Source organism: Stegostoma tigrinum, chromosome 9 (genome assembly GCF_030684315.1).
Source record: "Stegostoma tigrinum isolate sSteTig4 chromosome 9, sSteTig4.hap1, whole genome shotgun sequence".
Lineage (NCBI taxonomy): Eukaryota > Metazoa > Chordata > Chondrichthyes > Orectolobiformes > Stegostomatidae > Stegostoma > Stegostoma tigrinum.
Genome location: NC_081362.1, coordinates 30,977,535 through 30,990,262, shown reverse-complemented (window position 1 = coordinate 30,990,262; position 12,728 = coordinate 30,977,535). Strand labels below are relative to the sequence as shown.

Below are 12,728 nucleotides of genomic sequence, written 5' to 3'. Positions count from 1 at the left end.
GGTTCTTCCTCTCACCCATCCCTTCCTCCCACCCCAAGCCGCACCCCCAGCTACCTACTAACCTCATCCCACCTCCTTGACCTGTCCGTCTTCCCTGGACTGAGCTATCCCCTCCCTACCTCCCCACCTACCCTCTCTCCACCTATCTTCTTTACTCTCCATCTTCGGTCCGCCTCCCCCTCTCTCCCTATTTATTCCAGTTCCCTCCCCCCATCCCCCTCTCTGATGAAGGGTCTAGGCCCGAAACGTCAGCTTTTGTGCTCCTGAGATGCTGCTTGGCCTGCTGTGTTCATCCAGCCTCACATTTTATTATCTATTGCAGGTTGTCTGTGTCTGAAATTACACAAAGACCTGTCCACTCTCCAACTTGTGCACGCTCACACATCTGTTGCATCCATTGTGATCTCCAAAACATCTGTAATTTGAAATCTTTCATGATCTCAGACCAGACCATCAACTTTGTTCATGATCTGACTACGGACTTGTTAATATTATTTTAAGTCAGTGAAAGATGAGATCCAGGTGGCTTCCTAAGATAATGGGAATGGGGTTTTTAATCCTTCTAAGTGTTTGTCGCAGAGTGGCTGTGGTCTTGTAGGCCACCATAATCCCTAGTGACCTTAGGAGTCTTGTTGTCAGTTCTGAGAATGTTCCTGATGAGTCACATGAGCATCTCAAGAGATAGAAAGAACTGCAGATGCTGGATCAGAGGATCATTTTTGAAGAAGGGTCCCAAACCGAAACATCAACTTTCTTGCTCCTCTGATGCTGCCTGGCCTGTTGTGTTCCTCAGCTCCATACTGTGTTATCACAAGTATCTGCCATGCACGTGGTGAGTGGTGTTCCTACATGTGATGGTAGTGTCCATGTTGAAGGTCTGAAATGTCTTGCAGAGGTTGGCATGACAGGGTTATATAGTGTTGTGGTCAATGCTGTCCTAAAGGCTGGCCAGTTTGCAGAGAACAATGGTCTGTTTAACGTTTGGCGGTTGTTTGAGATCGAGATGTGGAGGGGGGGGCAAGATTATGGCGAAGTGCTCATTGTCGTCGATGATGTGTTGAAGGCTTCAAAGAACATGGCCTAGTTTCTCCACTACCAGGAAGGACTGGATGATGAAGAGTACCCTATCAGACGTATCCCATATCTGTCATTTGAAGAGGTCTAAACGGTTTTTTGCTGTGGCACATCAGAAGTGACGATGATTTGAGCACTGCATACTGTTCCTATGAGCGCGTCCTTCAACACCCTCAGGTGTCTGTCTCATTCCTCCTCATCTGTACAGATCCTGTGTACGCGTAAGGCTTGTCTGTAGGGAATGGCTGTTTTAATATGTCTAGGGTGGAAGCAAGAAAAGTGCATCATCAAGAGGTTATCCGTATGCTTGCTGTGGAGTGATTTACTGAGGACTTTGTCTCTGATGGGAATGAGTGTATCCAAGAATGAGGCTGATTCTAAAGAGTAGTCCATGGTAAATCTGCTGGTGTGATGAAACTAGTTGATATTGTTCTGTAGTTGTTTCAGTGATTCCTCACCATGAGTCCAAAGGAAGAAAATGTAGTCAATGTATCTGGTGTATAGCACTGGCTGGAGGATCTGTGCAGCTTCTTTGCCTAAATGTAGGCTTTGTCAGTTCTGACGTGCCTCAGCGAAAAACGTAATGACCTCTTCAAATGACATGGGATGAGATTAGATTCCCTACAGTGTGGAAACAGGCCCTTTGGCCCAACAAGTCTACACCGCCCCTTGAAGCATCCCACCCACACCCATCCCCCTATAACACACACACCCCTGAACACTACGGGCAATTTGGCATGGCCTATCCACTTAACCTGCACATCTTTGGACTGTGGGAGAAAATCAGAGCACCCGAAGGAAACCCACGCAGACACGGAGAGAATGTGCAAACTTCACACAGACAGTCACCCAAGGCTGAAATCGAACTTGGGTCCCTGAAGCTGTGAGGCTGCAGTGCTAACCACTGAGCCACCGTGCCGCCCTTGGATACGTCTGATAGGGTACCCTTCGCCGTCCAGTACTTCCTGGAAATGAAGAAACTATGCCATGTTCTTCACAGCCTTCAACCCATTATCGATGACGATGAGCACCTTGTCAAGATCTTCCCCACGCCACCAGTTCTCACTCTTTAACAACCACCAAACCTTAAACAGACCATTGTTCGCAGCAAACTGCTCAGCCTTCAGGACAACATAGACTACAAAAGTATACAAACCTATCACGGCAACCTCTGCAAGACATTTCAGATCTTCAACACGGGCAGAATGATCACACGCTGGAACACCACCCACCACATGCACAGCAGATACTCAGGTGACTTTGACAACATTGTCTATCTCCTACACTGCAGACAAAGATGCCCTGAGGCCCAGTATATTGACAAAACCACATAGATGCTATGACTATGGATGAATGGATGCTGAGCAACAATCACCAAACAATGGCAGCACGCTGGCTCAGTGGTTAGCGCTGCAGCCTCACACCGCTAGGGACCTGGGTTCGATTCCAGCTCTGGGCAACTGTCTGTGCAGAGTTTGCACATTCTCCCAGTGCGTGTGTGGGCTTCCTCTGGGTGCTCCGGTTTTCTCCCACAGTCCAAAGATGTGCAGGCTAGGTGGATTGGCCATGTTAATTGCCCGTAGTGTTTAGGGGTGTGTGGGTTATGGGGGATGGGTCTGGGTGGGATATTCCAAGAAGCAGTGTGGACTTGTTGGGCTGAAGGGCCTGTTTCCACACTGTAGGGAATCTAATCAACAGGGGTGTTCCCTCCCAGTGAGGGAATATTTCAGCGCTCAAGGACATTCAGCTGCAGGTCTTCGGTAAACATCCTCCAAGGAGGACTTGGCCCCTCCACACTATACGCACACGTTGAAACAAACACACATTCTCTGTGGCACTACCCCACAGGTGCAGCAGGTGTGCACACACAGGCACTCACACACATACATACAGTCTCTCTTCCCTCCCTCACAAATGCACACTCTCTCCTTCACGCGCGCACACGAATCTCTGGGATGAATTTATATCTGCAGATACATTCTATTTTGTTCAAACAGCACACTATTTACAGACAGTCAATGTGGTATTTTATAAATTCCTGCTTAAGAAATAAGACCAGTCTGACTCCAAACCAAAACACAAATAGATTCTAAACAAGGCCTCACACCTAACATGCATTGTCTGACCTAAAATGTCACTTCATCTTTACACTGATGAAACATCTAGTTCTCTAAGGACAATGAAGTGTAAAGAATTTGGGGGTTTACATATGCATATTAATCAATTAAAACCTTCTAACTGATTAAAGATTTAACAGTTTCTCAGGTTTGTTTAATACATCCTGATCAGTGGTGAGACCTTTTGGATCTTTTACTTATAAATTCTGTGTCTTAAACTCTCTCTCTGAACATTTGAAGATGGACTGAGGGTCAGAAAGCTTGTATTTCAAATAAGACTGTTAGACGGTAACCTAGCGTTGCGAGATTTCTGACCTTGTCAATTCCTTTAAGAAATGCATTTTCAGCGAATTTGAGAGTTTAGTATTACGTCGACATTATTCCAGGCACCAAATACTTACACTTGGTTCTAAGTACTTAAACAAGTGCTTCACAAGACACATGCTGACTATTACCTCAGGATCAAGATATGTCGTACTAACTTCATTGAATTTTTCAAGCAAGGGACAAAGGTGATTGATGAGGATACAGCAGTAGAAGTTGTCTACATTAATTTTAGTATGGCTTTCAACAAGGCCCCTCAGAGTAGGCTCACCAGTAGATTAAGATGCATGGGATCCACGATGATTTGGTTGCTTGGATTCAGAATTGGCTTGCCCAAAGAAGGCAGAGTTTAGTGTTGGAAGGGTGTTTTTCTTGCTGGAGGCCCATGAGTAGTGAAATTCTGCAGGGATCCGTACTACGACCTCTGCTGTTTACGATACATATAAATGACTTGGACGAAAATGTAGATGGATGGTTAGTAAGTTTGCAGACATACAAAGATCAACGGAGTTGCGGATAGTGTAGAAGGTTGTCAAAGGATACAGCGGGATATAGATCAGTTGCAGATATGGGCAGCGAAATGGCAGATGGAGTTTAATGCGACTAAGTGTCAGGTGCTGAACTTCGGGAGATCAAATTGTAAGGAAAAGTGTACAGTTAATGGCAGGACCCGTACAGCACTGATGTACAGTGGGATGTTGAGATTCAAGTCCATAACTCCCTGAAAGTGGCCATGCAAGTAGTTAGGGTGTTAAAGAAGGTATATGGCATGCTTGCTTTTATTGGTCAGGTAACTAAATACAAGAGTCGGGATGTCATGTTGCAGCTTTATAAGACTTTGGCTAGGCCACATTTCGAGTTCTGCATTCAATTTTGGTCACCACATTAAATGAAGGATGTGAAGGCTTTGGAGAGGGCGCAGAAGAGGTTTACTAGGATGCTGAGGTAACAAGGTGTAGAGCTGGATGAACACAGCAGGCCAAGCAGGACCAGAGGATCAGGAAAGCTGATGTTTCTGGGCCTGAAACATCAGCTTTCCTGCTCCTCTGATGCCGCTTGGCCTGCTGTGTTCATCCAGCTCTACACCTTATTATCTCAGATTCTCCAGCATCTGCAGTTCTTACTATCTCTTACCAGGATGCTGCCTGGATTAGAGTGTATGAGCTATAAGGGGAGGCTAGAAAAACTCCATCTGTTTTCACTGGAACGCAGGGGGTTGCAAGGCAACCTGACAGAAGTTTGTAACATTGTGAATTGCACGGATAGAGTTCTAGGTTCTAGAAGCAGACGAAGTAGCAGCATTCAAAAAGCACCTGGATGCATACATGAATAGGAAGGGCAAAGAGGGATACAGATCCTATAAGTGAAGACAGCTTTTGTATGGATAGGGAAAACATGTTACTGCAGGCTTGGAAGGCCAAAGGGCCTGTTATGTGCTGTATTGTTCTTTGTGCAGATGAATATGCAAGGACAGAAGGAATATAGACCAAAGGTGGAGAAGGGATTAGTTTAATTTGGTGCAACGTTGTGTTTGAAGGGCCTATTCCTTGTTTGTTGTTGTACTATGCCATGTTCTATTCCATTTAACCTTAAAATTTCTCCCTTAGACTAGGGACAATAGTAATATGTTTTAAATTCAGTCAAAATGCAATATCTTACAAGAAGAAATAGTGTTACTCATGCCAATAATAATAACAAATGAAACACACACAGTTCAGTAATATTTTGAAGGTGTTTGCAAGAAAGTTGTTTGATGAGTAACACTTTCTTATAAGGGTAATGCTATTAGAATTTCAAAAAAAAGCAAAACAAGCCATTTAAATTACTGGAAAAAATGGGTTTGATCAATCATGACTCCGCAGTCACAGTTTACAGACTCCTGTCTTAGACTATTTACTTTGCTGGTGCGTTATGCATATATTTTTTCTTGAAATGTTTGTTATTGGCACTGGGCACAATGGCAGTTGAACTGTATCTTAGCATATTCAATATAATTTAGTGCATAACCTCAACATAAGAAATTTTATTTTGAACACTACATTTAAACACAGAGATCACATTCACACAAAACAGAAATAATGATGCAAACCAGCACTTAAAGAAAAAAAATCACTAGATTATCTCCCTGCCAGTCAATACCAAGCTGCTATACTTGGCCAGATGAAGTGGCAAATGTGAGAACTAGATGTGAATGGCCATGATTATTCGGTATATTGTTGCACTTGAAGAAAACGTGCAAGCTATTCAATATTAAATTAGTATTACATTGAAATATTACACAATAACTCTGAATCTGTGCAATGAAGCACATAATAACGTCAACAAGCAAAAATGTAAACATTATGCTGTACGGTACACCTTCAGGATACAGGGTGAAAAATACAGCAAAACAGAAATAATTACAGTACAGTACTTTTCCATTAGACTGTAAACAATATACCTGCTTAACTGAGTATCGTCTTCCCAGTAAGAGAATTGTGTTTTCAGATTCAATTCTGCTTTGCACTGTGAATGTAATGTTCTAAAAACTTCTATAAGTACATCCTCTAAGATTGCCGGCCCTAGAAAGGCAGAATAAACTCTTAGTTCTCTTAAGCAATTCTAGAATGTATGCTTTAGGAGACAATCTCAGTTGAACGCATAGTTTGCTGCACCATTAGCAGATATTGAATTGCAGAGATTGTGGCATCGGTTGCAATTAAACCCAGCTCTTTTTATTTTTTAAATCAACAGTCTGGACATGTTACAACACACCCCTGGCATAGGTGGGACTCAAATCCAGACCTTCTGGCTCAGAAGCAAGGAGACTACCATTGTGTCACAAGAGACCCAAACCAGCTTTCATTAATTAAATTCAAATTCCATCAAGTCAATGCATTATTTATTGCATGAACAACTTACTTAGATGATCAAATAATGTGGGTTTGCAATTAAGTTTCAGTCAAACCTATTTTGTGCTTTTGGCTGTTTCATGTTTAGTGTCCTGTCGGAATATGTTGCAACCCGTTAAAATATTTAAATAATTAAAATATTTAATTTAACTTCAACTGCTGTTACACAAGTTTTCAGGTGTTCAGGAAAGCCAGTAGCACAAAATGACAAATACCTGTTATAGCACTCCTTGATGCCCAGGAAATACTGAAGTCCACTGCTCTGCTAATCACAGATTTGACCATCCTACCGCATCCCCTACCATTACTAGCCTTGAGCCCTTGCTCCTTCCCTTTCCCGACTCCACCCAAAGCATTGTACCTAATTCTGGCTTGTCGAGAAGACTTATGAGAATACGGAATGGTTTCAGATCATGTAATGGCATCTTCTCTTCCTTGCCACATCTTTTTCCTTGTAAGATTCCCACCATCGCCTGTGAGTGAAGACAGTGAGAACAGAAAAACCAATTGGTTCAACCAAAAGGAAAAAAAATTGTGCACCAGCAATGTCTATAACCCATGAACAAATATAAATATCGATGTTCATGATAATTACTGTGAGTTTAAATTCCAGCAAAAACCGAACAGCAATAAAGCAGCTTAGTAACTTTGTTCATAATTAAAGATAAATGTCATATCATATAAACACAAACTCAGTATTTAAAGAAATTTGTAGAAATGTTCTTCTTTTATGTGCTCACATAAGTTTGAGTCAAACTCTATAAATTCCACGGTTACGGAGATTCAGTGAAGTCTCTTGCTCACCCAATCTTCACACAGACACTCACACAGTGTAACCAACAACCCCATGCACTCAACATTATTCCCTCCCTGGGCCACAAACTGAAGTGAGTGGGTTAGTTATTCCATTGGTAACAAGGCCTTGTATTAAACAAGGCGATCCAGCCATCCTATGCCATGTCTCATTCTCAACAGAAGCAGCACCAGCAAGACAGATCAGAACAGGAAGGTCCACTGCAGCCTGAACATAGGAGCAGCAGTTAGTAAGAGAAGAGGAAGCCATGACTCCAAGTGCAACTTGCAATTCAAAGACGGTCTGAATTGGTGACTGATTAAAGAGACAGAGGGATGAGTGATAGCTCTCCTCAGGCAGATGAAAGTTGTGGGAAAAAGCTAAAACAGTGGATTTTAGCACCCTGCAGCAATTATCCCTTTTATGAACTCACACCCCCATTATTGTCTGCTCTTGCTCAAATGATAAAGGAGAATCACTAGTTAAAACTTGAGCAAAGTATTTTGACACGATAAACTTTAATAACTTGTACAGAGTTTGAAAGGATCAGCAGTAATTCTTCTGCAATGAATTGTTTCTTGAGATAAAAGGTCAAGGACAAACCGTTATAAAGGAGTTGAAAGCTTTAGCATAACTAGGAAAAGTCAACAAACTATTTTGACATCTGCTTAGTAACTAGCTGCCTAGTGAAAAATGGGAAATCAAGATTGCCAACAGAAGAATTTAAAGAGTTAATGGCAGGACAGGTTTTGTTTCAAACAGATAGCTAACACTGAATGTAACTAAGAATATAGAGTTACTCCTGATAAGAAAGCAAGTTAAGGACCTGGTGACTTCAGAAATGTCTTAACTAATGTACAGCACAAACTTAATGAGACAGAAAATTCTATAAGAATTAAACTCGGGGTTCTTCTGCACAGTATGCCCAAAAATGTCACTACACAAGGATCAGGATATCCACAGGCATACACTGTTGATCAGAATCATAGCTAAATTCTATCTTTAATCAGGTATTAGCTAAGTTATGTTATGCGGCTTAATTGGGGTTGTGAGGGGTCTTAATTTGGTTGCTACATGCAAGAAATTTAAAAAATTGTTTTAGGATCTGATTGTGAGATTTCTTGATAAGTAGCCAAATTAAAGGACGCTTGTGGTAATTTACACAAAACAGTAACCACTGGGAACGTCAAAGTGTCTGGACTCGTGCACAGTAAATAAGAGTGTTGCAATAGTGTATCCTCAGAAGATTCATGGTGGGGGGGGTAGTCTAACAACTTCTGCCACACAGTGAAGGTCCTGGAGGAGAGGAGAAACAGGAGTTGGGCTTCTTCTCATTCTTGTGCAGTCCCATCAGATCAAAGATGACCTGTTTCCACTCCGATTCAACTGATACTGAGATGGCTAAATCAAAAATGCAATTTTCAGAGTGGGGCACACATGGGGCAGGTGGTGCTTAGAGGGTTAAGTTGGAGGTTTCTACTCTCCTCCAATATCTCAAATTCATCTCTGCATATTTGCAATGAGGTTTCTTGATGTATTTAGTGTTTTCCCAAATTAATCTTCTCCATTTTTAGCTGTAACACACCAGGATCTTGAGTTAGTAGGTATGTTCCATCTCTTCAGGGCTTCGAGGCCATCACTGAAGTGTTTCTGCTGCATGCCTGGCAGAATCTGAAATGACTGTATTTCAAGCACAGCAACTGCTTCAACCATCTGCTATCACGTATATGAACAGGTCCTACAGAGATAATGGGAACTGCAGATGCTGGAGAATTCCAAGATAATAAAATGTGAGGCTGGATGAACACAGCAGGCCAAGCAGCATCTCAGGAGCACAAAAGCTGACGTTTCGGGCCTAGACCCTTCATCAGAGAGGTCCTACAGAGAGATGGTTTGAGTAATCGATGCAGCAATGATGGTCAGGTTTCTTCAGTTAGGAGGCCTGTTGCTGGACCATTTCTCTTGTTATTGTTTTTGAACAATCTTGTGAGAACACTGCTTGTGATGCACAGTAACAGTGTCAGCCTTGAATTATTATTGGAAAGAACTTTGTGATTTGAGTGCTGCAAGTCATATGTCTCTCTGATATTTACTTCTGTTACTAGGTAGCTATGAGTTTGAGTTTGTAATTTATTTGTTGTTGTCACATCCAATTTCTCTGAAACACCACTAAATTCCAATGCATTACTCCACTTTAGTTGTCAAATAGGAAATCAATCAGGACCTGCTTTGATTCTCTCCATTTCCTTGATGTTCTGTCCACTCTTCTGAAATGGACTGTATGAGCATATACTCAGCTAATGAATATCTATATTCGGTGAAGGAGAGGATGGTATTCTTGCTAGTGTAGATGAGCAGAGAGATCTCGGTGTCCATGTACACAGATCCTTAAAAGTTGCCACCCAGGTTGACAGGGCTGTTAACAAGGCATACAGTGTTTTGGCTTTTATTAATAGAGGGATCGAGTTCCGGAACCAAGAGGTTATGCTGCAGCTGTACAAAACTCTGATGTGGCTGCACTTGCAGTATTGCGTACAGTTCTGGTCACCGCATTATAAGAAGGATGTGGAAGCTTTGGAAAGGGTGCAGAGGAGATTTACTAGGATGTTGCCTGGTATGGAGGGAAGGTCTTACAAGTAAAGGCTGAGGGACTTGAGGCTGTTTCCGTTAGAGAGAAGAAGGTTGAGAGGTGACTTAATTGAAACCTATAAAATAATCAGAGGGTTAGATAGGGTGGATAGGGAGATCCTTTTTCCTGGGATGGTGACGGCGAGCACGAGGGGGCATAGCTTTAAATTGAGGGGTGAAAGATATAGGACAGATGTCAGAGGTGGTTTCTTTACTCAGAGTAGGAAGGGAATGGAATGCTTTGCCTGCAACGGTTGTAGATTTGCCAATTTTAGGTACATTTAAGTTGTCATCGGATAAGCATATGGACGTAGGTTAGATGGGCTTGAGATCGGTATGACAGGTCGGCACAACATCGAGGGCCGAAGGGCCTGTACTGTGCTGTAATGTTCTATGTTCTATGTAACTGTAAACTAATTAAAGCCTGTGGTAACAGCGTATGGGTGGGATGAAGGAAGTGAGCTAGAGGAGTGGTATGACTGCACAATGGGTGGGTGGGATGAGCACCATGAGGAGCAATGGGATAGAGAGAGATGGTTGGTGAGGGACAGTGATGTGCACAGGGTACAGTGTAACGGTACTCACCTCATTGATCAGCTTAAGTAATTAAAGCTCTTCCACATTGATTTAAGGAACATGGTGCGAGGTACTCATCCTCTAGGCCACCTGCAGCTGCAACTCCTTTGCTGTAGGAATATGGTTCTTCTAACTAATTGGGAAGGAGTATTTTGCTGTGATGCCTCATTATACACAGAAGTGCATGAAGTAATGATTATCTCAAGGCCCAGTCCTCCATTGTATTGAAACTTCATTGTCTTTTGATCCATCCTGCTAATTCCTCCAAATTTTCTCTTTACATTAGCATCAAGATCTCATGCAGGTCATGTTGGCACGCACATTTGTAACAAACCCAAAGTTTCATTCTAATTGAGTGATAGGGTTAAAATGCCTTAGACAGAGTCAAAACTTTTGCAAGATTCTCACTCCATAGCCCCAGTCCTGTCTCAGAGCTGTAGCCCCTTTTGTAATATGGAGAGATTGAACAACCAATTTGCACACAAAATGGTCCCAGACATAGTAATCAGATACACGGTCAGGTATTCTGTTCGAGTGGTGTTAGCCTGGATACTGGAGGAAATCTCAGCTCATTTGCAAACAGTGTAGTGCAATCTTTTAGACACAAGCAGAAAAGCAGATGGGCATCAATTTAACATCATGTCTCATTGGCATCACCAGCTAAACTGCAGCAGCTTCTCACTGCTGCAATAAAGTGCCAAACTGGATGAAATATTTATAATAAGGCCCTGGAGTAAGTTGGCACTACCACCAATACCATCAAGATTCTTTTAAATGCTTAGTATGCTTTGCTATTCACCCAAGCTCCTTAACGTTTTTACTCTGACTTCCCATTTATAATTCATGCATATTGTTACAATGCTATTGTTTCCACACTCCTACATATTTATAAAGTTATCAAGAAGATTGCTGGACAAATCAAGTAAGCAGGCAACTGATGAAACCAGCAACATCAAGAAGGACCACTGTGAAATTATTAGACTTGTGCCGCATAACTCACTGCACCTTCAATGACCGCATATACAAACAAATTAATGGAATATCAGGACTGATTGCAGAAACAGTAATGCAAAGGTTAGAATGGGCAGTACTCCCACTATGCACCACAAACTTTGGGTCCAATATGTGGACGACATCTTCATGATTATTAAACACACGAAACTAGAAGAAACCCACCAACACATCAACAACAGTCTTACCAGGATAAAATTCACTAAAGAAGAGAACAAGCACTGACGACCCTTCCTGGACGTAGTACAGAATGCAAAAACAACAGGGAACTCCAGACCAGCGTACATAGAAAGACCACACATACAGACCAGATAATTACATTAGCAACCATCCCATGCTCACAAACAGACTTACATCAGGACACTATTTAAATGAGACACAACACACTGCAGCAACCCAGAAATACGCAAAGCAGAAAAGGAGCACCTACACAGTGTCTTCAAAAGAAACACATACCCGAAAAACAAAATCTGCTGTTACCTCTGAGACAGACCATAACAGGAAGACACACATGACCTGACTCACTAATCACCCTACCATACATCAAGGATATTTCAGAGATGACCACAAGACTACTCAGAACCCTAGGTATCACAGTGCCAACCGACAACCACCCTAAAACAGCTACTGATGAATGTAAGGGATCCCAGACCCAAAACCAGCAAAACTGGGGTAATATACAAAATACCATGCAAGGACGGCTTTGTGAGGGGTAGGTCATGCCTTACAAACCTTATCGAGTTTTTTGAGGATGTGACTAGTAAGGTTGATGAGGGTCAAGCTGTGGATGTGGTGTATATGGACTTCAGTAAGGCATTTGATAAGGTTCCCCATGGAAGGCTCATTCAGAAGGTCAGGAGGAATGGGATACAGGGGAACTTAGCTGCTTGGATACAGAATTGGCTGGCCAACAGAAGACAGCGAGTGGTAGTAGAAGGAAAATATTCTGCCTGGAAGTCAGTGGTGAGTGGGGTTCCACAGGGCTCTGTCCTTGGGCCTCTACTGTTTGTAATTTTTATTAATGACTTGGACGAGGGAATTGAAGGATGGGTCAGCAAGTTTGCAGACGACACAAAGGTCGGAGGTGTCGTTGACAGTGTAGAGGGCTGTTGTAGGCTGCAGTGGGACATTGACAGGATGCAGAGATGGGCTGAGAGGTGGCAGATGGAGTTCAACCTGGATAAATGCGAGGTGATGCATTTTGGAAGGTCGAATTTGAAAGCTGAGTACAGGATTAAGGATAGGATTCTTGGCAGCGTGGAGGAACAGAGGGATCTTGGTGTGCAGATACATAGATCCCTTAAAATGGCCACC

General features: G+C 42.5%; 1 protein-coding gene across 6 annotated transcripts in view; it reads right to left on the bottom strand.

Moving 5' to 3' along the window:
- dop1a (DOP1 leucine zipper like protein A) overlaps nt 1-12,728 on the bottom strand; it is a 626,666-nt gene that overhangs the window by 231,087 nt on the left and 382,851 nt on the right. For 5 of the 6 annotated variants that reach the window (XM_059648463.1, XM_059648464.1, XM_059648466.1 and 2 more), the window contains 2 exons: nt 6,768-6,879; nt 5,956-6,076 (listed from right to left, as the gene is read on the bottom strand). In XM_059648463.1, coding sequence (XP_059504446.1) covers nt 5,956-6,076; nt 6,768-6,879 — 233 coding nt within the window. Of the gene's footprint in view, nt 1-5,955; nt 6,077-6,767; nt 6,880-12,728 lie in introns of those variants that run through there. The other variant, XM_059648468.1, reaches the window with a different exon arrangement.